This window comes from Eretmochelys imbricata, chromosome 19, assembly GCF_965152235.1.
Source record: "Eretmochelys imbricata isolate rEreImb1 chromosome 19, rEreImb1.hap1, whole genome shotgun sequence".
In the NCBI taxonomy this organism is placed as follows: domain Eukaryota; kingdom Metazoa; phylum Chordata; order Testudines; family Cheloniidae; genus Eretmochelys; species Eretmochelys imbricata.
In genome coordinates, this window is record NC_135590.1 from 18,893,500 (window position 1) to 18,919,352 (window position 25,853).

Below are 25,853 nucleotides of genomic sequence, written 5' to 3' on the forward strand. Positions count from 1 at the left end.
GGCATTTTTCCCGACAAAAGTCGCCTCGCAGTGTGTACGCACTCACTGTCTGGGTCGACAAACAGCAGTTTTGGCAACAAAACCTGATAGTGTGGACAAGGCCTCAGTGCTGGTGCTACGTCCACAGCTCTCAGCTCTGCCCCGAGAAGTCCACGGGAGCCGCCCTGCATGCGCGGTGCCGGCCGGACCCTCAGGGCATGGTGCCGGCCGGACCCTCAGGGCATGGTGCCGGCCGGAGCGCAGCGAGGGACGGTTGGAGCATGGCCACAGGAGCCCAGCGCTGGAGTTGTGAGTGGAGATTAAAAGCGACTGCACTCTCCGTGCCATCCAGGACGGAGGGAGCTGGGGGGGATCACTCCCGCCCCAGCCTTGGAGAGGAGGGGAGCTGGGGCTAAGCTCGCTGGGGCAGGAACCATGTCTTTGGATATGTTTCTGCAGTGCTCAGTGCAGAGGGGCCCTGGCCACTCCCAGCGTATAAATACTGACAGGAATGGAGGCGAATTTCCTGCATCCTCTGCTCTGGCTTCCTCCTCCCCACAGGTGAGACGCCCAGCCAGGGACTTTTCCGCAACCATTCTGCTGTCCCTGCCACACCTCAGCTCCCGCAGACGTGGCCAGGGGACAGGGCAGGCTCCCCAGTGGAGGGCTTGGCAGAGATGCATTTCCTAGGCTCTGGGCTGGCTATGGCTGTCTTTGAAACCTTCCACTGTCACCTGGAGGCTACAACCACAGCAGAGAAGGAAATTGAGGTGAGCAGGCTGAGAGCTGTGAGGAAACCTCCCGCTACAGACAGCTCTAGTCACGCAGTGCCTAGTCATGCTGAGCACCGAGTATGGCAAGGCTGCTGGGTGATCTGCGGGGCAGGCTCGGCAGCGAGTTCAGGGGCTTGAATGTTCTGCAAAATTAGGACAAAAGTGTCTGAGCTGGGCTCATAGAGATCCCCAGAGCAATGACTGCTGCAGAGGGGATTCCAGGCAGTCCAGACAGCTTTCCCTTCCCTGCTCTGGGCTGCTCCTGGCAGCAGGTGAGCATGGGGAACTCAGTGAGGAATCTCTGTGACATGACACAGCATCACACCATGAACCTGGCTGGAGGTGATGAGCATTTACAGCACAATACGTGTCTGAGCACTGGCTCAGGCTCGGCTCTAAGGACCTTCCCATGGGAAGAACGCTGCTACCCGCTGTGCCAGGCTCCCATACAGCCCTGTTGCCAGCGCATCCAGCAAGGAGGTGGGGGATGTTATGCTCTGAGTGCGGCTGGAGGGGAATGGTACGGGAGGCCTGTCCCCCTCCCTCACCAGAGGCACCCCAGTTCCTGGGGTACATTCTGGGCCCCTACAGCCTCGTCAGCCCTTCTGGGGTGAGGGGACCCCACACAAAGGCCTCTGCTGCTCCCAAATGGAGGGTGTGACGGGTTGGGTCACAGGAAACCCCTTGGGAGCTGCCAACTGATGCGCTGAGACTACCTCTGAGCCCGGTTTCCCTGCCAGCCTCGGACTTTAGGGCCTTGCCTGGTTTGAGCCAGACACGCCAGCCTGCTACAAACACAGACCCAGGTCTGAACCACGTCCCCCAAAAGCTGCAGGCTAAACTGAAAACAGCTTAAGAAGTGCTCCTGTCTCCAACACCCAGGTGCCCAGTTCCCAGTGGGGTCCAAACCCCAAATAAACCCGTTTTACCCCGTATAAAGCTTTAGATGCTCATACATTGTTCACCCTCTGTAACACTGATAGAGAGATATGCACAGAGAGAGAGAGCTGGTTGCCTCCCCTCCCCCCAGGTATTAATACACACTCTGGGTTAATTAATAAATAAAACGTGATTTTATTAAATACAAAAAGTAGGATTTAAGTGGTTCCAAGTAACAACAGACAGAACAAAGTGAATTACCAAGCAAAATAAAATAAAACACAGAAGTCTAAGCTTAGTACAGTAAGAAAACTGAATACAGATAAAATCTCACCCTCAGAGATGTTGCAATAAGCTTCTATCACAGACTGGTTGCCTTCCTAGTCTGGGCACAATCCTTTCCCCTGGTACAGCCCTTGTTCCAGCTCAGGTGCGAGCTAGGGGATTTCTCATGACTGCAGCCCCCTTTGTTCTGTTCCACCCCCTTATATATCTTTTGCAGAAGGCAGGAATCCTTTGTCCCTCTCTGGGTTCCCACCCCTCCTTCTAAATGGAAAAGCACCAGTTTGAAGATGGATTCCAGGTCAGCTGACATGATCACATGTCACTGTAAGACGTCATTGCCCACTTGCCAGCACACACGTATACAGGAAGACTTACAAGCAAACAGAGCCATCCACAGTCAATTGTCCTAGTTGATGGGAGCCATCAAGATTCCAAACCACCATTAATGGCCCACACTTTGCATAATTACAATAGGTCCTCAGAGTTATATTTCATATTTCTAGTTTCAGATACAAGAGTGATACATACATACAAATAGGATGACCACACTCAGTAGATTATAAGCTTTGTAATGATACCTTACAAGAGACCTTTTGCATGAAGCATATTCCAGTTACATTATACTCACACTCATTAGCATATTGTCATAAAATCATACAGAGTGCAATGTCACAGCGGGGCCCAGGGCAGGAAAAGTGGGCCCCACACCACAGCGCCTGACTCTCTGGACAGCCTGGGGACGTGACTCACCCGAGCTCCTATAGGAAGGCTGGGGCAGAGTGAGGGGCACAGGCTGGACGTGCTGACTTGCATCCCCCTGCTCTAAGCCCTACCCCACATGCCCCCTTCCATGCCATGCACAGCGCAGACCCAGTGGGCCCCCCAGCTGGGAGGAGAGCCTTGGGTATCCTTCCTGGGGAAGATGCGGGGGCTGGCGAGTGGAGCTAGGGGGCCCAGAGGCAGATGGAGGGCTGGTGTGTGTGCAGTGGGTTGCAGGTTGTATTAGGCAACACCAAACACACATAGAATATCAGGGTTGGAAGGGACCCCTGAAGGTCATCTAGTCCAACCCCCTGCTTGAAGCAGGACCAATTCCCAGTTAAATCATCCCAGCCAGGGCTTTGTCAAGCCTGACCTTAAAAACTTCCAAGGAAGGAGATTCCACCACCTCCCTAGGCAACGCATTCCAGTGTTTCACCACCCTCTTAGTGAAAAAGTTTTTCCTAATATCCAATCTAAACCTCCCCCCACTGCAACTTGAGACCATTACTCCTCATTCTGTCATCTGCTACCATTGAGAACAGTCTAGAGCCATCCTCTTTGGAACCCCCTTTCAGGTAGTTGAAAGCAGCTATCAAATCCCCCCTCATTCTTCTCTTCTGCAGGCTAAACAATCCCAGCTCCCTCAGCCTCTCCCCTGCTTCCAATCCCTCCCTTTGCAAGGGCCCCAGGCTTTTCTCCAGAGTGGTCGCAGCTGGCCCTGGCAGGGGCAGGTTGGCATCTATTCCAGGGCACTCTGAGCTCGGCCTTGGCTAGACAGCCAGGCGCAGTGCGAGCCAGGGAGACACACTGCGGAGACAGTCTGGTCTGGACAGGCCGAGATACCAGGACCTCTGCTAAGCCAATGCACCCAGTTCCTCATCTCAGGGCTCAAAGACCAAAACCCCTCCAAGCAGAGCAGCAGCGTCAGCACAGAAAGGCCCAAGCACCCAGAGTGCTGGAACGGTTTTTATAGCAGGAGAGGCAAAAGCCATTGAACAAGCCTGTAAATGCTGGCTAGGATGGACGCTGTGCATTCAGGGGCTCAGTCTAGCGGCCCTGCTGGGGGCTATGAATTTTGGCATGTGAGGCCGTGGCAGGGGGTGAAAATACTGTTTGGTGGGGATGATGCACGGGAGCCTAAAGGGAGGGGGTAGAAGTCCCGGTACTGAGGCAGCCAGGGCTTTGTAAGAGGCTTGGAGCACTGCCAGCAGTATCCGCCTCTGCTTGGGGAAGGAAATTATTTCAGTCAAAAACAGAAGTGAAAGACACAGCGAAGCCTAGAGTGCCCGGTCTCCCCTTACACTCGGATCCCAGCAGAGCCACAGCGAGGGTGTGGAGCCATGGAGCCCCTCTCTTTCCAGCAATACATCTTGTCCCTGGACATTGCATCCCTGCCCAGGGTGCTGAAGGTTTGTTCCGGGGTGTACTTCCAAGGTGAGTACCTGCCTTCTCCCCGGCCACAGCCAGGATGTCTCTGCTGCTGATGCCAGTGGAGTGGGGCCTGGAGACCCAGATTTGCAAAGCCTTGAACTCCTTCAGGAGCCGGGGAAGCAGGGTGCGGCCTGTAGTCACTGCAGAACAGGGCTCGTCCAGCCCAGCCCAGCCTCACCTCGTTCTGTGCTCGCAGCATGGAGTGCTTTGATAGCGACCGCTCTGCGTCACCTCCCACACCAGCAGGAGGTACGTGGTGACAACACCCAGCAATGGGGAGGGGTCCTTCTGCCAATGCATCGGCAGGGAGCCCTCACTTGTACCCAAGGAGCTTGTGGAGTGGGCTGTGATCTGACCATTGCAATGCACTGAAACCCCATGCACCCCGCCCCCCCCCCCCAAAAGCCTGTCGCTGCTGAAGTTATACTGGCCCTCTTCTGCCCATGTAACCCCCCATCCAGCCATTGTATTGAGGGAAATTAATACAATCTGAACAGTGACAAACACAACCCCTCCCCAAGCAGTTTTGACCCCGTAAGGGAAGAAGGACAGAGACTGCATGAAGGAACTGAGCTGTTGCTATTGATTTGATGGGGAAGGTTTTCAGCTACTGCACAATGGGCAGCAGCATGAGACAATTCATTGGCCTCTGGCTCCAGAGTCCCTATAAACCAGCGGCACTGTGCCAGAAGGGCACAGACCTGCCTGCTGAGCTGGGGCTGCCAATTCTCAGGTGGAACACTTCCCGGGGGCACAGGTCGAGTTGGAGAGAGAGACCAGCTAGTGCTAAGGCAAGCAATGTTAAGAAGGAGTTAAGAATACGTAACAGCATGAAAATATGCAGTGAACTCTGCCCTGTAGTGACAGCATATGGGTTTTATGGTGTTGGTTGAGCTTAAGAGGTGTTATATTTAAGTCATTGTAGGGTTGTGGCCCTATATTAGATCAAACTGATCTTTAACGGCATATCTAATTTTTTCTGTCTCTGTGTGTGCCCGTGTGTATGTGCAGGTGCATGCCAGCCCGCACATCTCCCTGCAGGGCAGAATTAAGGTTGTTTGCATACCCTAGCTGTGTATTTCCATATTTCAGCATGTTTAGATTTTGTTTCAGTTTAACACTAACTTTGAATTGTCTGGGTTTATAATGGTTGGTTGGGATAATTACACCCTCCCTGGAATGTGTTTTACCCTAAATTACTGACATGTCCTCTCAGCCTTAACTTCATTGGAAGAATTTCCTTGTTTTTTAAATTAAAAATGTCATCCGTGGCCACTGCAGCATTGTTGTAGCGGTGCTGGTCCCAGGCTATCAGAGAGACAAGGTGCGGGAGGTCATATCTTTTACTGGACCAGCTTCATTCGGAATTAGAGGTTGGTTCAAAAGAAGATATTATCTCACCTTCCTTGTCCATCCATGACCATTAACAACAAACCCAGCGAGGATGTTCATGGGCGATGATTTGAAGAGCTGTAGAGTCAACACAGAAATGGCTGGTCTAGTTCAGTCTCCTGTCCCCAGCAGTGGCCAGCACCTTCAGAAGAATCATAGAATATCAGGGTTGGAAGGGACCTCAGGAGGTCATCTAGTCCAACCCCCTGCTCGAAGCAGGACCCATCCCCAACTAAATCATCCCAGCCAGGGCTTTGTCAAGCCGGGTCTTAAAAACCTCTAAGGAAGGAGATTCCACCACCTCCCTAGGTAACCCATTCCAGTGTTTCATCACCCTCCTAGTGAAAAAGTTTTTCCTAATATCCAACCTAAACCTCCCACACTGCACCTTGAGACCATTACTTCTCGTTTTGTCATCAGCTACCACTGAGAACAGCTGAGCTCCATCCTCTTTGGAACCCCCCTTCAGGTAGTTGAAAGCAGCTATCAAATCCCCCCTCACTCTTCTCTTCTGCAGACTAAACAAGCCCAGTTCCCTCAGCCTCTCCTCGTAAGCCATATGCCCCAGCCCCCTAACCATTTTCGTTGCCCTCCATTGGACTCTCTCCCATTTATCCACATCTCTTCTGTAGTGGGAGGCCCAAAACTGGATGTAGTACTCCAGAGGTGGCCTCACCAGTGCCAAATAGAGGGGAATAATCATGTCCCTCAATCTGCTGGCAATGCTCTACTAATGCAGCCCAATATGCCGTTAGCCTTCTTGGCAACAAAGGCACACTGCTGACTTAGAATCATAGAATAACAGAGTTGGAAGGGACCTCTGGCGGCCATCTAGTCCAACCCCCTGCCCAGAGCAGGACCAATCCCAACTAAATCATCCCAGCCAGGGCTTTGTCAAGCCTGACTTATATCCAGCTTCTCATCCACTGTAATCCCTGATGTCAGACATCACTGGTGTGGTGCTCTGCTCTGGTCAATGTTGATAACAGTCGGCTGTGTGCGTGCGTTCCCCCTGTGTGCTGCCCTGGCTCTGCGTAGATAGCTGACACAGCAGACCCCGAGGGAACCCACAACAACCACAGTCTCTGATAAGGTACGAAGGCACCCAGCCAGGTTTATTGTCAAACGAAGCACAGTAATAGTTCCTTGCCGACGCTACAAGACATACTACGAATGTGTGGCCCCTGACAACGGACCGGCTCAGTCAGTGGTGAGACTCTCCACTGCCCCCTAGGCCAGACAAAGACATCCCCTCAGGGGTGCATTCTTATACACAGGTACAAACAAGTTACACATCACTCCTGAGGCATCGAGGTACAACCCCTCTGCGTGTTGGGGTGCTGCTTCTCTCCTGGTACATGTTGGTTCGAACAAATGAGTCTATCCATCATATTATCCTTTTGACCCTGTCTTTTAGGATGGGTCGGCCTGTTCCTCATTATCTCTGTGGAATGTGTTCGTACTGGACTGTTCTGGTGCCATCCTGGCACCTGTTTATCCTATTAGTGCTTGATCCTCTTTAGATATGGGTATACGTCCAATTAGCAGCCTTCTTCTTGCCAACTTCTGTGAGCAGGGCCTGTCTCTGGCTCACAGTTTAACTTTGCTTTATGTTAGCAAAGTCTTGACCATTCCTTTAACTCAGGCCTCAGGTCTCATACCGGGCCTCTGATACAAGGGTTTATATTTCAGGGCCTCATTTTTCTACAATCCCCATGTCCTTTTCTGCAGAACTGCTGCCTAGCCACTCAGTCCCTAATCTGTAGCAGTGCATGGGATTCTTCCGTCCTAAGTGCAGGACTCTGCACTTGTCTTTGCTGAACCTCATCAGATTTCTTTTGGCCCAATCCTCCAATTTGTCTAGGTCACTCTGGACCCTATCCATACCCTCCAGCATATCTACCTCTCCCTCCAGCTTAGTGTCACCCGCAAACTTGAAGGTGTGAGAAACACCACAGGAGGCAGATGTGGGATAATCTGCCCCATTAAGGCTTCATCCTAATCCCTGCTAGTCAGAGATTGATGGGTAGAGATTTCCCTTCTATGCTATATAGGTATTTATACCACACTCACCTGAGCACACTCATCTGAGCACTTTCCAGGAGTAGATTAAGCTACATGACTGAACATGGGTCATGTGTTCTTGTTCTCTCAGCCGTTCCCGACAGGGTGACCTATGCAGAAAAGTGTCTTGGTTTGGTAGGGTGTGTTTTTGTTTAAATAAATATATACCTGTTACGAGATGTTTATATTAGAGATGGCAAGGTCAGAGAAATGCCCCTTGCACTTGGGGCAGACAACTGTGAGCTTTGTGATGTTCCCTTCTGAAGAGGGTGTTAGCATTAACTCTTAAAATTAAAGGAACCTCCACACTTGTTTTTCTGATTAGCTTTTCAGGCCAGATTCCCAGGGCATTTTGGCTGCTTTACCCCACTCTGGAGCAGCACAAAGTCTCCAGGATGGACTGGCCAGGTCCAGGGCTTCCAGCCCTGGCATTGCCAGAACAAAAAACTGGAATGTACACACCAGCTTCCCTCTCCTTCCTGCACCCCTCCCCACCCCATTCCCCTGCTCTCTCTCTCTCTCGCACACACACACAGAACCCCCTTCCTGTCCCCCACATTTGCCTGCTCCATCCTCCTCGCTTCCCCCTGGCCAGTGCTGAGTAGATCTGGCACAATGGGTACTTTTTGAAAGCAGTATTTAGGCTGAATGGCCATTTTCACTGTTATTTTTAATAACTGAAGCTGTCTCCTTCAGCAGAAGCTTATGAATAAAATCTCCTTCACAGTGACTCCCAAAGAATTACCATCTTTGCAAGTGTCTGCCAGACCCCATTTCTCCCAATGGGAGAGGAGCCAAACTGCCCTCAGAGGCAGGTACTCTGGAGGGGCAGGGAAGGAACACTGTGAGGAGCCAGTGAAAAAGTCAATGACCATCTTTGCTAAAGACAGCCTGTGGCCTCAGTCCCACTGAGACAACAGGAGATGGAAGCTGTTCTGAAAGAGGGCAGTTCTTTGGGGAAGCTGCTGTAGAACAGTGGTTCTTCACCAGGGGTCCAGAGGTCCAGGGGGGGGCGTGAGCAGCTTACATGGGGTCCACCAAAATAAACTGGAGAGCAGGGCCAGCGTTAGACTTGCTGGGGCCTGGGTCTGAAGCTGAAGCCTGAGCCCTGCCACCCGGGGCTGAAACCAAAGCTTGAGCAATTTAGCAATGGGGCCCTGGGCACTTGCCCTGCTTGCTACCCCCTAACGCCGGCCCTGACTTTCAATCTACTGAAGATGCAGAAACCCAGTTGTTGTGGCACGGGTGGGCCATGGAGTTGTTATAGCATGGGAAGAGACTCAGAAAGGAAAAGGTTGAAAACCCCTGGGGTAGAACATTATTCATCTGCCCTGCTAAAGACAAAGTTTCAATTATGAAGAATCACAAGATGGAAATATCGATTCATGTAGTTAATGCATGAGATTTGAGAAGTTTTTAACTGTCAGGGAAGTTTGAAGGTTCCATGTTATTCTGTTTTTAAGATCATTAGGGAAAAGGAAAAGATCTGACACCAGATGCCAATTTCTTAAAGGGCCCGTTTCTAAATTCATTTTGACTCCTAAACTAATGAACAGGTTCACTTGTAAAGTTTCAGCAGATCCATTCCGTACTCTTATAATTTGTAAGCTCCTGGGGGCAGACACTGTGAGCTCAACTGAGTCTGTGCAGGGGCCAGCACCCTGGGCCCAACCAGCTTCCCCTTTAGTGTGACCACAATAGAAAACGCAACATGATAGTAAAAGAATAGAGTTATGGCATCTTCAGCTCTCCATTGGCCTTGTAGTTTATAAGCTCTGCATGCTTGCTGTGCTCTTCACACTTACTGCACGCTCACAATGTTTGTGAAAGATTATAATTTCCAGAACCTTCCTCACAAGGGACAGTATTCTGAATATAGGAATTCTGAGCCAAGCCCTGGAAGCGGAGGGTGGAGAACTAAGGGGAGTTACGCATAGTAGTTTACCACTGATGCACTCTAGTTTTTTCATAAAAGTTTATTCTTTTCTCGTTCACTGAGTTGAGGAACCCCAATATTAGGACAGGGTGACAGGAGAGCAGGATGAGAGGGTGATTGCAGTACATTTTGATGTTAACTCCTCTGCTTGAAACTGAAGACAGAGGAAAGGGGAGAATGTGGAGGAGCAAATAAAGAACAAGGCTTGTGTACATAGTTTATTAGCCCAATAGTGGTCTGCTAGGCTTAAGAAGAGAAGAAAGCCAAACATGGATGTGTTACAACCTCCATCCAGTCTGCAACTGCCAGGAAATGTTGCAGAGAAAAAATCTGGACAGAGTTTTGAGACTAGTATTTAGCAGGTATAGGGGCAGAGGAAAAAAATAATAAACAGAAGCCATCAATCTTTTTGCATATTGTTGGGGAGGAAGCATTGGATATTTATAGCAACTTTAAGTTTGAAGAAAATGAAATCATGAAGTTTAGTAAACTACAGACCAAATGTGAGGAATGCCACATTTTTGCATGCCAAAAAGGAATGAAACCCCTATGAGAGACACAAATTTTTAACATGCATGAAAAAAGTGATGACACTTTATGATGACAATATATCTCAGAATTAAGAAGACTCATTAAAACCTGTGACTTTGGTGAGCTGACAGAGTCTCTTGTCAGAGATAAGAATCATTTGTGACATTAAAGACAATGTGTTAAGAGAGAGACTGTTCTGTGAAAAGAAAAGGAGGACTTGTGGCACCTTAGAGACTAACCAATTTATTTGAGCATAAGTTTTCGTGAGCTACAGCTCACTTCATCGGCTGCAACCTCTCTAGGGTACAGATGTGGGGACCTGCATGAAAGACCCCCTAAGCTTATTCTTACCAGCTTAGGTTAAAAACTTTCCCAAGGCACAAACTTTGCCTTGGCCTTGAACAGTATGCTGCCACCACCAAGCGTATTAAACAAAGAACAGGGAAAGAGACCACTTGGAGATATCTTCCCCCAAAATATCCCCCCAAGCCCTACACCCCCTTTCCTGGGGAAGGCTTGATAATAATCCTCACCAATTGGTACAGGTGAACACAGACCCAAACCCTTGGATCTTAAGAACAATGAAAAAACAATCAGGTTCTTAAAAGAAGAATTTTAATTAAAGAAATGGTAAAAGAATCACCTCTGTAAAATCAGGATGTAATACCTTACAGGGTAATCAGATTAAAAACATAGAGAATCCCTCTAGGCAAAATCTTAAGTCACAAAAAGACACAAAAAAAGGAATATACATTCCCTCCAGCACAGTTTATTTTACCAGGCATTAAACAAAAGAAAATCTAATGCATTTTCTAGCTAGATTACTTACGAACTTAACAGGAGTTAGAAGGCTGCATTTCTGATCTGTTCCCAGCAAAAGCATCACACAGACAGACAGAACCCTTTGCTCCCGCCCTCTTCCAGTTTTGAAAGTAACTTGTCTCCTCATTGGTCATTTTGGTCAGGTGCCAGCAAGGTTACCTTAGCTTCTTAACCCTTTACAGGTGAAAGGGTTTTGCTTCTGGCCAGGAGGGATTTTATAGCACTGTACACAGAAAAGTGGTTACCCTTCCCTTTATTTTTATGACAGGGTCCATGGAGTGAGGGGACAGAAGCAGGTACCCAGGGTCCATGGAAGTATCCCAAGGGAAGTAGGTTGGGGGCATTTCACAAGGTCTGTGAAGGAAGAGAGCTGCGGGGTGCGGTGTCACAAAGACCTTGGAGGAAGCAAGTTGAGGGGGTTACAGAGTCCGTGGAGGAAGGGAGTTGAGGGGAGTCACAGGGTCCATGGAGGAAGGAAACAAATAGCACTTAAATAAGGAACTATGTTCTGATTGACAGTAAATTACAAAATAGTTCTCAGGTCAACTCAAGTCACATGTGACCATTATCCTGTCATGGAGAGATAAGGATCTGTTACTCCCAGAGCTGGAGTTTAATAGTGAGCAAAACTCCACCAAATATCATACCCCCATTTCTATTTTGCATTTTCATTCTAAGTAATCATACACTAAACAAATAACTCAAACCCAGTATTCCAACAATTTGTCCCAAACTGTTGCACAGAAATTATACAGTTACAAATTAACACATCAATAGGAACCCCGTTTTCTTCTTAGACAAATTCAGAACGAGCGGGGGGGGAATGGCTACATTTATCACCCTGTGTTTGATTCTGTAACAACTTTTAAAATACGCATCCTGCTGAGTGTTGTGTCTGTGACCCTGGCCTCACAAAGAGTGGCCGGCCCCGCGCACTGCACCTGCATCCCGCCAACAGCCTTGCACACCCACCCCGTTGTCAGCCACTGGACCCCCCGCCCACTCACCACTGGTGGGCAGGAGACTGGTGAGCAGGGATCCAGCCAGAAGCAGGACCTGCCAATACTGATTGGGGGGAGATGGAAAATATGGGACAATTTGTCCGTTTTTAAGAAAAAGTCGGGACTGCTGCAGGAGGGCTTAAATACGGGACAGTCCCTTTAAAACCAGGATGTCTGGTCACCCTACCTTGAATTATTTTTGTGATTCTTGTCTGCACCCTCTCAAATTTTTCTGCATCCTTTTAGAAATGTGGACCCCAGAACTGTGGGCACCATTCCAGTATTGGGCTCACAAATGCAGTGTACAGAGGTAAAATCACTCTGCTCCTACTCATGTCTCCAAGGATCACATTAGTGCTTTTTGTCACAGCATCACACTGGGAGATGAATGTCTCCGTTTTCAGGGGTTAGATATCTGGACAAGAAGTTGAATTTTTCTCCAGAAAACAGACACTTCTTGTGAAAAAAATCTGGTTAGTGGCAAACCCAATTTTATGATGAAAAGGAGTTTTAACGGGGAACTTTTGCCCAGCTCTATTTGTCCACTGTAACACATGTGAGGTTCTCCTCCCACCCCAAGCCCACTCTTGCCCCACGCTGCAAACACTCAGCAGCAGACTCCACAGTCGGGGTGCGCTCAGAACACGCAGATGGGGCAAAGGACATGTCATTTTGAGGTGGCCCAAGAAGTACTTTGTCACTTATGGGAGTTGAGCCCCCAGGTCCTTGTTAAAGGATAATTTGCGAACTATAACTGTGTGCGTATGTCGGCCTGGGCAGTGGGTCAACGCACCCTTGGGGGAGGCTAGCTCCCGGCCCCTCTCCCTCTGCCCGAGGCCCAGTCTCCTCTGCCCATCCTCCCCGACTGGAGCCCGGAGCGCCCGGCCGCCCCCACCCCATGTGTCCCCAGCCCCAGTGCCGGGAGGATGGGCTGCATGGTATGGCCTCAGCCCTGGGGTCTTGTGCACACTGAGGCCCCAGCCTGCCTGCTCCAGCCTCTCAGCCACAGAAGAGAAGGGCAGGCAGGAGGGGAGCTGGGGGTGCAGCGTGGGCAGGGCCAGGCCAGGCTGTTTGGGGACGCACAGCCTTCCCCGGCCCACGATACCCACCACCCATGCAGGTAGGTATGTTTTCGGAGGTGAGGCGCTTGTGACACAGGCCAAAGAAAATGCTTTGGGATAATGAGTGGCATGTCCAGCTCCTTCTGATGGTCACAGGTCCATGGCACCTGGGGTGACCCAGAGTTATTTGGTCACTCAGCCAATCAAGGGCCAATTCCTTATTTGGACAGTAAGTAATTAATGACGCATTAATTACTAACGTAGCCAGTTATACAATCCAATCACACGTTTGGTGACATTTATGTAATCTTACACTGATGAACTTTTACAACATTTTGGCCTCTGAATAAGGCACTAGGAATGAGGAACCAGTTCCAGCCTCAGACGGAAGCAGCCCCACAAGCTGCTCGGGACCAGGAGGCACTGATCTCCTGTCCCCGTGCCATTTGGACGAACTCGGGGCCTGGCTCGAGCCAACGCAGGGAGAATGATCCAGAGAACATCGTCCCAGGGGTGCCCTGACAGTCTGTTACCAGCTGTGATGCTGAGAGCCTTTCTGCTGGATCACTCCCACGCAGGGCGCAGAAAAAGCAGAACTCTTGGCTCTGCGTGGGGGTGGCTAGTCTCAGTGGCACTGAATGAGAACTGGAAATGATTCAGTGTGAGAAAAATTAGTCAGCAGCTTCCCATAAGCATTAAAATAGCCATTAGGCCGTGTGCTTCACTGCACATATGAGGGAACGCCTGGCCGGCAGCCTGCAGCTCTGGGGGAGGGCAGGGTGTGACAATTCTTGAGGTACCCAGGACTGTGAGTCACCTTTTTACCCCCGGCCTCTAGCAACAGGGAGCCTTGTCATGGTGGCTGGGTGCTAGCCCCTTCACACCACCAGCCTGTTGGCCGCTCCAGCACTCTCCTCCAGGCTGCGACAGCCCTGCCTTCACCTTGCAGGGTAACAAGAGGTGCCCCCCAGGAGCCTCCACAATTCAGCTACTTTCGCCACTTCCTCTCCCCCACTTCCAGCAGGTACAATGGCTCCCCCCCCACCCCCACCTCGAGCCGGCACGACTCGCTCCCCACTCTCGCCTCCAGCAGGTGCGACTGGCCCCCCCACCCCCGCCTCCAGCCGGTGCGACCGGTCCCCCACAGGTGGCTCCATCCTGGAAGCCTGGGGGTTCTCTGTCAGCTGTCTCCCCGCTCAGGTCGAGACTTTTGTTACAGTTGCTGGTGTCCAGGCCAGGTCGGGCTGGTACCCAGGTCCTGGGAGCCGGCATCATTTGCAGTGGGGCCCCTCAACCCCTGAGCCGCAGAAGGCCTGGGCCTAGTGCTCCCATGGCCTTGCTGTCTGCAGTGACCGCACCCTTGGGTGGGGCAGTCTCTGCAGGGTGCTCTCCCAGCTCACCGTTTCTCCGGCTCAGGAAGTGCTGCCTCCCCCCCCAGCTGCCGTGTTGCAGCCACGGCCCCAGTGTCGCCCGTTAATGTGAACGTCCCTCTTTCCGGAGGGGAAAGGCTCACGGGATCACAGTCACTGCCCACAGGGAGACCTTCTTGCCCTTGCTCCGCACCCACCCCCTTCTCAGCCCTCCTCAGTCCTGCTGCTGGCTGGAGGGGTCCCCTGCCCCACCCAGGAGCATGCTCCCTGGCCTGGACTGCAGGCCTGTGCAGCCGCCCCCCTCCTGCCGGGCCTGGTGGCCGTCCTCCGCCGGTTATCGCTGGTTAGCCAACAGGCTGCCGAGGGTGGGAACTGATGCGGGCCCAGCACTGGCATACCTGGGAACCTCACAGTCTTTCTTGTGTTTGCCCCCGTGCGGTGCAAGAGAGCTCTAACCCCACTGTACTGATGGGGAGCTGAGGCCCAGAGAGACTAAGGTCCAGAACCCCAGAGGTAAGTAGGCACCCGATTCCCACTGAAATCAATGGGAGTTAGGCACCTGAGCACTTTGGAGGCGCTGGGTCTCGCAGGATGTCTGTGGCAGAGCAGGGCTGGGCTGTCCTTCCTCTCCGGCGAGGCCCTTCTCCAGGGTGTGGTACTTCCTGGGGGGCGAGGGCCTTGCTGGGTGACAGTGAGGTTCCAGTGCAGTCTGACCGCAACCGCAGACACACCTGTGAACGCCTCCCTGTTCCCCTGCAGGGTCTGTGTACGAGATGGGCGGCAGAGAGTGCTGCTTATCAACCGGGGACCTGGTAAAGATTACTGGCCTTCGCCTGCAGAAGATCACCTGTGAGGATCCAGAGACTGGGCAAGCAACGGAGCTGCCTCTGAACTTCACAGGTAAACTGGGACACCCCATGCCCACCTAGCCTACTGCAGGTAGGCACCCACCCACCCACCTGGACACACCCCATCCTCCCCCTCACACACACACACCACTGCCTCCCGGCCATCCGCACCCCAGCCATATGTAAGCGGGAGATTGGTCCCACTATTGTGGGGAACTTTCGTGGCTTTTGCACTATCCCAGTGAAGTGGGCTAGCAAAAGGATCCTCGCTCCCACTTCCTTTACCCAGAGGCCTCCCTGCCCTTGAGGACTCCCCTTCCACTCTCCTGCCTGGCAGAGTCCTCGCAACCCCAACAAGGCTGGGCCCAGGATTCCTGGGGGGCTCGACCCCCAACTCTGCTGTGGTCACCTAGGACAGGGGCTAGGGTGTCCCCACCCCGGGGTACTCTCTCTGCACTGGGCTCTTCCCTGTCTCACTGATCATTACATCAATTTAAAACAAACACAAGTTGTTTAATCAACAATTAATTTTAAAAAGAATAAGGAAAAATGGGAACGGTTAAAGGAAACACATCATCCCGCTCTGTGGCAGGGAACATCACAAACAGCGTCTCTGGAACGTCAGGGCAGTTCAGAGTCTGCTCCTTGTAAGTCCCAGGCCCCTTCTCCGGCCCTGGCCGTGCTGCAGGGATGCTGCGGGTTGGACGCTTGCAATGGTGTTGGCCACACACCTCCAGGCTTTGGGTGGTGGGACCCTTCTTCCCAGGGTCAGCCCCCCGTCGGGTTCAGATACCCCTCCCAGTCTGGCCTGCAAGGACCCTTGGCTGGGGGTGTCTCTCTGCGCTGGGCCCTTTGCCCAAGGCCCCCCTTGCCTGGCCCCAGTTGCTCACCACACCCTGCTCTGTGGATGCAGCTCTGCTCCCAGCACAGGATCTGCTCCCTGGGCTGCTTCTCCGGCTCTCTGGCTGGCCCGGCTCTGCTCCCCCGCTCAGCTCGGGCCGCTGCTCTCCCCTGAGCTCGGCCCCGCTCTGTTCCAGGCAATTCCAGCTCACAGGAGACCGGGACCCCCCGGCCTCCTGACTCCCTTATTTGCCTGCCCACCCTGTTAATCAGGCTGACCTGGAGCTCTGGCCTCTCCTCATTGTTCCTGGGGACTGTCAGTCTCAGGGTCCTGATTTCCCATCCACCCTTCCCCTTTCTTTTAGTGCTGGGAGCGATCAACCAAAACCCCCAATGAGTGTTAGTGAGGTGCCAACAGTCCCCTTACACACACACACACACACCCCACTACCTACAGGCCATTCGCACCCCAGCATACACACACACCCCAGCCTCGTCACATACGCCCACCCCTGCCATTATCTGCTGGCCATCCTCACCCCAGCCATAAGCACACACACGCTCTCACCATCCCCACCCCACCCAGATATATAGACCACACACGCATCCTGCCATGACGTATAGGCGTCACTCCCCCCCACACACCAGCCACATGTAACCGAACAGTGTCTGCCCACCACAAACAGGCCCCGAACACGCTTGTCTAGGATTGCCAGGTGTCCAGTCGAAAGGGACCCTGGCAGCTCCGGTCAGCACTGCTGACTGGCCCTTTGAAAGTCCAGTCGGTGGCTCAGCGGAGCCAAGGCAAGCTCCCTGCCTGCCCTGGCTCCGCGCAGCTCCTGGAAGCAGCAGAATTCCCCCCTTTGCCCACACCCCAACCCCTGCCCCAGCCCAGAACCCACACCAGGCCAAGGGGTTTGGAGTGTGGAAGGGGGTGCAGGCTCTGGAAGGGAGTTTGGGTTCAGGAGAGGGCTCAGGGCTGGGGGAGGGAGTGTGGAGTGGATCCGGGAGGGAGCTGGGGTGTGGGATGGGGCTCAGCGCTGAGGGAGGGGGTTCAGGGTACAGTGTGGGCTCCAGGCACTGTTTCCCTGAGGCGGCTCCTGGAAGCGGCAACATGTCCTCTGGCTCCTACGCGCCGGGGTGGCCAGGGAGGCTCTGCGCACTGTCCTCGCCCGCAGGCACAGACCCGCAGCTCTGACTGGCCACGGTCCCGGCCAGTGGGAGCTGCGGAGCCGGTGCTCGGGGTGGGGGCAGTGCGCGGAGCCTCCTTGCATCTAAGGGCCACAGGGACATGCCAGCTGCTTCCTGGAGCCACGCGGAGCCAGGTAGGGAGCCTGCCTTAGCTCTGCTGCGCCGCCGAGCGGACTTTCAATGGCCCAGTCAGCAGCCACCAGGTTCCCTTTTTGACCGGATGTTCCTGTCGAAAAACGGAGGCTTGGCAACCCTAGGTCCCCCACACATGCCCCAGCCACACACCCCCTGGCCACCACACGCAGGCCACACCCCCCACCTCACCCAGGGGCGCCCTCCCACGCCCCTGCACCGGCCCCCCACCCACATGCCCATCGCCTCCAGGCCACGCCCCACTCTGGCCGCACTTGTGGAGGCGGGTGTGGCTAATCCCCAGCCCCGCTGCCCTGGTGGGGTGGGTGGTGGGGTGGGGCAGGCCTTCATGCAGGCGCTGCTGGGATCTGAGCCTGGCTCAGGCTTGCGTACAGACGAGGCTCCATTGAGGCTCCTCATTCCCGGGGTCCCTGGCATAGGTACCACCTCCGTGGGTGCTCTGAGGCTGGAGCACCACGGGGAAAATTTGGTGGGTGCAGAGCCCTCACCGGCAGCTCCCCCCCCAGCCCGCCCGCCCCAGCTCACCTCTGCCTCCGCTCCGCCTCCGCCCCTGAGCGCGCCCTGGGTCCTGCTTCTCCCGCCTCCCTCCCAGCTGTGTCGCGCGGCAAGCCTGGGAAGGAGGGGGGAGGAGGGGAACGTGGCGAGCTTGGGGGCGGAGGCGGGGCTGGGGTGGGGATTTTGGGAGGGATCCAATGGGGTGGGGGTGCGGGGGGGGCGCAAACATCCACTGGCGCCGACAAAAGTTGGCACCTGTGGTCCCTGGTTCAGGGTTGCCTGGCCAGGGTTTCCCAGCACCATCCCTTTGTTGAGGCAGCCGTCCTGGGGAGCCTGCCTGGGTTCCAGTGCTCACAGCCAACTGTCCAGTGTTATGGGCTCAGGATCATCCCAGATGCGGCAACCCTACCTCCCCACTAACAGTGAGCTCCCTCTGGCCCTCCTGCAGGGCACTTCCAGCCCAGCCGAGACAAGCTGTCATACATGAGCCTGAAGAAGCTCGTCAGGAGCAGGCCAGCAGGGCTCCAGGACATGCCCTTCGCCTTCGCCTCAGCAGTTGACTTGACCGTGGATGGGCAGTTCATTCCCAAGGGCCAGCCCATTTCCTTGCTTTCAGTGGCCAGGCATGAGGGCCAGGAGTTTGCCAACTGCACAACCACGGGGCAGAACGGGCAGCGTTCGTTCTGCCTCCCCTTCTCCTTCCAGGGCCAGTTCTGTGAGTGCAGCGGGCAGCCGAGCTACACGCTGAGCCAGGTACTGGAGTCGGGAGCCCTGAGGGGCCAGCGCCTGAAATGCTCTGCCCTCGGCAGGCACTCACTGCTCCTCTGCCCCGTGTACGAGGTGCAGGCGATAATGCACAGTGAGTACAGATGCAGCCGGGGGGGCGGGGGGCGGGTATGTGAGAGAGAGAGAGCTGGATGGAGTGATGTGTGTATGGCTCCGTGCCTCTGGGTCAGTTTGTGGGGAGGTGTGTCCTGGAGTCTCAATGTGTGCTAGGGTGACCAGCCATCCTTTACTTTAAGGGGCAGCCCCTTATTTCATTGATTTGTCCTTTAAGGCAATCACCCAGCCCTTATTGTAAGATGTACTGAAATGCACTAAAACGGATCATTAGTACGTTTTAAACTTTAAGTTGAAGCTTATGATAATTGTATTGTACACTTGAGAGAACAATCCATGCTGTGCAAAGGGAAATGGTGTTTCCCTAAAATGTCCCTTAGTGTCCCCTAAAGTTGTCGTTTTTCCTTATTTCCATTCAGCAAAGGTGGTCCCCCTTGTGTGTGCCCATCTCAATGTGTGTGTTGCTGTCTCTGGGTGACTTTGTTGGGGGAAGAACTTTCCTTTCAGTGAACTGAGGCATTTATTTAAATCATTAACTGAAGCTATTAAGAACCCAAATAGTCCATATCAGCCAATCTAAGCCAGTGGGCCAGACTGGATAGCCAGATGGAAGTACTTTCCCAAGCCCCATCTGTGTGTGTAACCAATATGTGATGCTGCTGCCCACAGTAAATTGCGCAGGTCTTCAAAATATGACGGTGTTGCCTCTGGGCTCCTTGGCCCTGGCCCACCTTGATGGGGCTCCTTGGGCTCAGCTTCTTCTTGATTGGGGGGTGGGATAAGTCATGGCATCTCCCAAGCGCCACTCATGTAAGGCATCAAACTGAGCAGTCACAGTAAATTGTACCCCGCACTCTCCTTTTTCACATGAGCAATGGAATGGTAATGATGTTGATATTTACATGGGAACCTAGGAACTGCCAGCCTGGATTCATAGATTCCCACATTCCAAGACCAGGAGGGACTATGTAATCGTCTAGTCCATTAAAATCAGGTCACAACCCACAGTTTGAGAACCGCTGACCTAACACATTTATCTCTGTCCATATTGGCTAGGTAGTTAGACACACACGCACTCTGCCCCCAGGGGGGCAAGCAACTAGACACTGTGTTTCTGTACCCACTGATCAATGTGTTACAGGACCTCTCTCTGCCGATCCAGAGAGGAGAGGCTTCTGATCTAGCCCAGGGAGAAACTTTAGCTCATGCTACAGCAGCTCATGCTTTCAGCTCTGGATGTCCCCTATTCATTCCCCAGGGTATCGAGATGGCAGCTGCCATGCTGAGTTTAAACCAGTATTGGAGCCAGGGTCAGTGCATCCTGCCAGCATCTCAGCCTGGACAAGAGCAGCAGTGGAGACCCAGGGTCTCCCTGGCAGGGAGATAACCCCTGGTTATTGTAGGCTGCAAAAGCGTCTGGGGCCTGATTCCCAGGTCCATCACCAGGGTCAATGGGGTGACACTGGCTGGGGTTGGGACTGCTGGCTCTCACTGATGCGCGTCTCCCACCTGCAGTGCGGAAGGAGGTGGTGAAAATCCCTTCCACCCTGGAAGTGGATGTGGAGGATGTCACTGAGGAGTCTCAACACATCCACTTCATCAAGCCGCTGATGCTGAGTGAGGTCCTGGGGCTGGAGGGGGCCTTCCCCATGCAGGCTGAGATCCTGGAGGGTCCTGAGAACCTGCCTATCTTCGAGAATGACTGGATTCCCCGCCTGCAGAAGGGGCAGAAGATCCAAATCCATGCCAAGTGCTGTGCCTGGAGGATTCTCGCCTCGTCCAGCAAGGGCAGGAGGGGCTCCCGGCACTTCCTGCTCTCCAGCACCTACCAGGGCAAATTTCGAAGACGCCCCCGGGAGTTCCCCACAGTCTTTGACCTGACAACGAGTCTGGGGATGGGTAAGTGCCTGCGGGTGGTGGTGACTAAAGACTGTGAGAGCACCGAGGAGGATCTGCCATCTCTCAGCATGGGGGACCGGCTGGAGGTGCTGCACCTGGCCAAGACCCAGGTCCGCAGGCAGGCAGAACACAAATCCATCGACGTCCTCCTGTGCAGCAGGAGCAGCGGCGAGGACGAGGAGAGCGAGGAGCTCATGCTGCCACTGCACCTGGAAGGCGGCTTTGTGGAAGAGGTCAGCGACAGCAGGAGATACAGCCTCCCCGAGATAGTGGAGCAGCTTCAGCTGCCCTGCGAGGTCAAGGTGACAACCAAGGATTCTTCCCTTGCCAATGATGTTCTGGGCTCTTTCTCCGCTCTGCGGCTGGAAGCGCGAATCACTGAGCCCTTCTTAGTGACCAGCTTGTGCGAGGCGCCGTCAGTGAGCTTCCAGATCCCCCCTCAGTGGCTGGACATGGCCCTGTTCTTCACAGAGGAGCCTGCCCCACCACAGACATCCCTGACAGACAGGTCAAAAGTCGAAGAGCTGACAGAATCCTTTTATTATCATTTGCTAAAGCTGATGCCTAGCAATGAGGCTCCCCCACCACGGCCCCCCAAAAGAAAGGAGTTCAGGGACAAAGCAGGGACCCAGCTACCTGGAGCCAAAGAGGTCACTGAGAAACCAAAGGTACCGATTTGATTCTTCCTATACGAGGGAGGGGGTGGGCGGTGGGGGTGTGTGTGTGTGTGATATATGCTTTTGTTGCCTATCCCCCTTTTGGGCAGAGCAGCTCTTTTACTGCACCACAGTGGTACTCAGCCAGGCAGCAGAGCACAGGAAGAGCTGGGAAAGAAGGGGACCCCTGCAGAGGTTGGAGTCCTTGCTGATCACCCCACTTCCCTGCAGAAATTCTAGCAGAAATCCTGCACCCCGGCTCTCTGGTGTCCATTTGGGACTGGATTTTCTTGGCAACTATCCCATTGCTTGCAGTCCACACACCCCGCTACCAGCATCTTCAACAGACGGGGCTACAGCCTTTCATTTTTAAAATCCATCTTATTCCTCTTCCCATTAGCCACTGCCCCCTTTGTCCAAGTCAAAGTGCATACCCGAGGAGTCTGTGCCGCCATCCTCCAAGCCTAGGAATGCGAGGAGTCGGCCGATTGTCCGGAGCTCCCCGAATGAGTACTCGCTACATCACACTGGCTCGCAGATGGCCCCTAAGCCTACTAAACCCTTCAAAGAGGCCAGAGGTAAGACTATCCAATAGACATGCTGCTGTAGCACAAAGGATGAAAAGGAAGTGCACAGAATGATGCACTGTGGCAAAATTATTAGGACTAATCTGATGAAGCTAAGGGAAAACTTAGGCTGGAAACTTTTCTGATGGTGCGAGCTACTGGGCTGTGACATGATGCCCCCATTGCTTGGGACGCAATGTTGGATACAATTCTAAAAAGGCAAGTGGGAAACGATTACTTGCTTCCTGCAGTGGGAACCAGAAGCCAGGAGCTGGAGAGGGGGTCTGGGAGTGTTTGACCATTGCAGGGGCCCGGAAGTCCGTTATTAGGGGTTTCCCCTGCCTCTGCAGCATCAACATTCCAGCCCCTATCAGCCTGCATAGAGATTAGATTTGACCAAGAAATGGAAAAACCACTTTGCAACACATTGGGCCGTTTGGAATTTCTTCCTGTTTCAAAGGGTTGAAATGGACCCATTTTGCACTTTTTGTAAAAACTTTATTTAAATTGTTTTACTAAAAAATTTGAATATTTAAAATTTAGTTCTCCCCCTTTTTGCCAGAGTGCAATAAAATGAATGTGGTCCAGGGTTTTCCTCACACAGTCCTTTTTTTCTTTCTTTTTCCAGTCTGTCGTGTTTCAAATCTTCAACTTTGAAAAAGCTGCCAAGTAATAGAATGACAGTTTCATTTCTCCTTTTGTCCCTTGGTAACTTTTCTAAAGTTGGCAAAGATTTGACAACTTACAGAGGAGAAAAGGGAGGGAAAAAAATTCTAGACCTTATTCATTCTACTGCATTCAGTAACAAACAAACAAAAGAGTGAGAAAGGGGGAAAAAAACCTGAAGGCTCAAAAAAAATTATTTCAAAAATTAAAATTAAAATTTAATTTGAAAAGAAATTAGATTACAATTTTTGTTTAGAAAATTTTTGCTGACAAAAATTAAATTTTTCATGGGAATATATAGTCATTTTTCAGAAAACACCATTTTCAGCAGGAAATTTTTGGTCTGATCTAGGGTCAGTGGGATCTGTGCTTGAACATATACGGTACTATAAAATGCATATCAGTACTCTAGGAAAGCAGGGTCTAGGCATCTCAAATTGGGCACCCAAAATTAGTGGACCAGATAACAATTTTGGCCTTAACCTCTCTGTGTCTCTGGTCCCTATGTGTAAAACAGGAACAACACCCACCCACCCCTCACCTCACTGAGGCTGTCCAGGCACACAACCTTAATTTTGATGCTTCCTAACTTTTGAGTGCTCAATTTTGCAACTTTCATATTCTTTAAAGTTTTGTTAATATAATGTAGGAAGAAATCAGGCTGTCTTGTTCACTCAGGGAGCGCACGCAGCAAGGGGTAACCCTCATGCCAGTGCAGATACAGAGAAGTAGGCTACGGTCATAAAAACAAATCTCATGCTTGAGGGTGTGAACCGATCTCCGCAGGGGCTGGAAAGTATGTGCCCTCCCACTAACAGCCCTCCCACTAACCCTAAAACTGGCTCTAGGTTCATGGAATGGTTTTGTTTGTCATCCCCCGCAAAGCATTAGATACTGGCCACTGACAGAAGCCGGACACCAGTCTGGATAGGTTATTGGTCTAATTGAGCACAACACATGCTGCGTTCTTAGCAACATGCAAACTCACTATATTGCTCACGCTCATGCTCTTGCTCCTGGGATATTTGCTGTTAGTCACCTTTGCTAGTGTTGTACTCAGATAAAAGTATTACTCTTGCATCGCAAGGCCTCTCAACACTGGCAGGGAAGAAGGAGAGGTCAAGAATCTGCCTCTCTAAAGGGTTTCTATAGTCCGTACCTCCCTAGTATCTTAGCACATGGAGTCATCCAGGACATCCCAAACGCTGTCACAGCACCTGCATGGTATTCTCTTTCCTCTTCCTTTTAGATGCAAATGTCAGCGAGGATTCTGACCATGACTATGAACTAATTGATGAAGACCTTATAAAAACAATTGATAAAATGCAGAAGGCTGTTCTTCACTACTAGGACTCCAGCCCACAGGACATGAAAAGATGCTGGCCTACGCCAAAGCCACTTCCAGCTCTTCAACTCAGAGATGAGCACTCACAAAAGCTAAATGCAGCACTGAGTCCTATGAAGTGGCTTCCAACTGGCCTTTCCAGTGCAGTCTGAAGAGACAGCTGGGTTCCAGCAGTCACTGCTCCATTGTGCTGCAAGCAAGCGAGCCTGCACATTCAGAGACCTGCCCTGTCCTCTATGTACTAAAGCAGAGGGCTGGTGTTATTGGTCCTATGGTAAGGGGAGTGCTGTCCTTAGCTGTGTAGTTTGGAACCAGGGTTGCTGGAACAATTTGTATAGTGGGGGTGCTGAGAGCCATTGAATCAAACTGTAAATCCTGTTTATGATGGAAAACACTTGTTCTTACCCCTGTATAAACCTGTATACCCCACTGTAAACTTCTGGGATGGGGTGCTGGTGCTAGAGCTCTCTTTCTGCATTTATACTTGATCTGAATCACCTTGATTCAGATCTGTAAGGGGCTGGAAACGCGTCACCCCTGGAGCCTCACCTGAGCGCACTCACACCCTGAGCAGGCCCATAGGCAGCCATCTACCAGGAGGTGGGGTAGCGCTTGAGTGATCTTTCACCCTCACTGCATGGATAACAAAGAACACTTTTCCGCAGCTGCTGCATGCTGTTCTGGGTGGGGTTTAATATTGTAGGTCATCAAGGCCGGCCAAAGCTTTCAACCCTGTGTGCCTAAAGTTAGACTCAATAGAAGCAGCTTCATTATGGAAGGTGCTGAGCAGCTCTCACTGCTGTCAGTGGGATATGTGGGGACATGACCCTGCTGAAAATTGGGTTACTTTGTTTCGGTGCCTCACTATTGATTTAGAAACCTAACTTTAGGCATCCAGGTTTGGCAATGTAAGCCTCAGAATATCTCCTGGATGAGAATCAGTGCAGCTGCCAGCATGCAGTGAACTGGGTTAGTTAGGGTTTGTTTAGCATATTTTGTACAGTGCAGTGCTGGCTACAGCTGGGACCCACACAAATTACTCACACATTTACGTAATTGGAGAGGTTGCCCTGGCTCTCTGAGGACACAACTCAAACACCAAGGCACTACGGAGAAACACTTTCAGGGGCTGGAATTAACAGACACTCTACAGCTCCCGCTGAACTCATTTCTCCTTTTGCGAACGCTGTAAAAAGCTGCAGTTGTGAACCCCCTCCCCCATTATTTTCAGTGATTTGGTTTGTTTCAGCCATTTTTAGACAGCCAGAGGCTACATCTTTGATCACAGCTGGAGACAACTGGTGCTAACGTTCCACCTGTCCTTCAGCTCACAGGGTACCGCGTGCTTGTGAGCAAGCCTGTTGCCCTGTCTTCCTTTGGCATGCCCAGTGTGATGCTTGTGAATGACCCTGCTGCGCCCTTGGTCTTTGGCTCTCATTTATAAGGTGGCAAAAAACACAATAAAAAGTGTCACAATACAAGCCCAGCAGTTTTATTTAAAGTTTGGAAAAATATCTTGAAGCCTCAGGATCAATATTCTCTATGCAACAAAATGCATCTGTCACAAGGCAGAGGGAAGAGAAATAATTGGATGGCTTGTTTGATTTTAATGGTGTAAAACTTTAGGTTATTCAACGGTAGCATCATGCAGTGCAAGAGAACACTTCCCCACCTTCCACTTCCCCCTGGTATCTGGGCATAATGCAGGCATGACAGGCTTAGTGGAAGAAAGGCTGGAAGACACCTGCTGACTGCTTTGAGGAACAGGTAGAAATAGAAATCTAAAGAGATCTGAAACCTAACCCCTCCACCTGACTGAAAGCAAGGCCCTTTTGCTATTCATCCAGCCAAAGGGAGGATTATACTCTGTAGTGTGACTTTAACAATGTCGTCATCATCATCATCATCGTAGAGCTCCACATTTATTCTTGTCTACTCTCCAGCAAGTCTATGAACACATACTGGGATCTGGGGCTAGGTGATGGGGCAGAGGATCTTGGAGCTCAAATTTTTAGCTCAACAGTCCAAGCCGTGAGCCCGAGTTGGCTGAGTCAGGCTGAGACTCAGC

The 25,853-nt window shown here is 52.0% G+C and overlaps 1 protein-coding gene across 1 annotated transcript; it reads left to right on the forward strand.

Moving 5' to 3' along the window:
* The first annotated feature begins 3,784 nt into the window (after positions 1–3,784).
* Positions 3,785–25,266, forward strand: THEMIS2 (thymocyte selection associated family member 2). Its single transcript, XM_077837804.1, has 6 exons — positions 3,785–4,112; positions 15,046–15,186; positions 18,262–18,672; positions 20,169–21,220; positions 21,609–21,786; positions 23,690–25,266. The coding sequence occupies exons 1-6, from the start codon at positions 4,019–4,021 to the stop codon at positions 23,788–23,790; spliced, it is 1,977 nt and encodes a 658-aa protein (XP_077693930.1). The 5' UTR covers positions 3,785–4,018; the 3' UTR covers positions 23,791–25,266.
* Positions 25,267–25,853: the final 587 nt, after the last annotated feature.

Bases quoted from the DNA above. Each gene is read 5' to 3' on its own strand.
- THEMIS2 (XM_077837804.1), top strand. From the start codon at position 4,019: ATGGAGCCCCTCTCTTTCCAGCAATACATCTTGTCCCTGGACATTGCA. The intron at 15,187-18,261 runs GTAAACTGGGAC...GCCCTCCTGCAG, and splicing joins GCTGCCTCTGAACTTCACAG to GGCACTTCCAGCCCAGCCGA. The intron at 18,673-20,168 runs GTGAGTACAGAT...TCCCACCTGCAG, and splicing joins GGTGCAGGCGATAATGCACA to TGCGGAAGGAGGTGGTGAAA.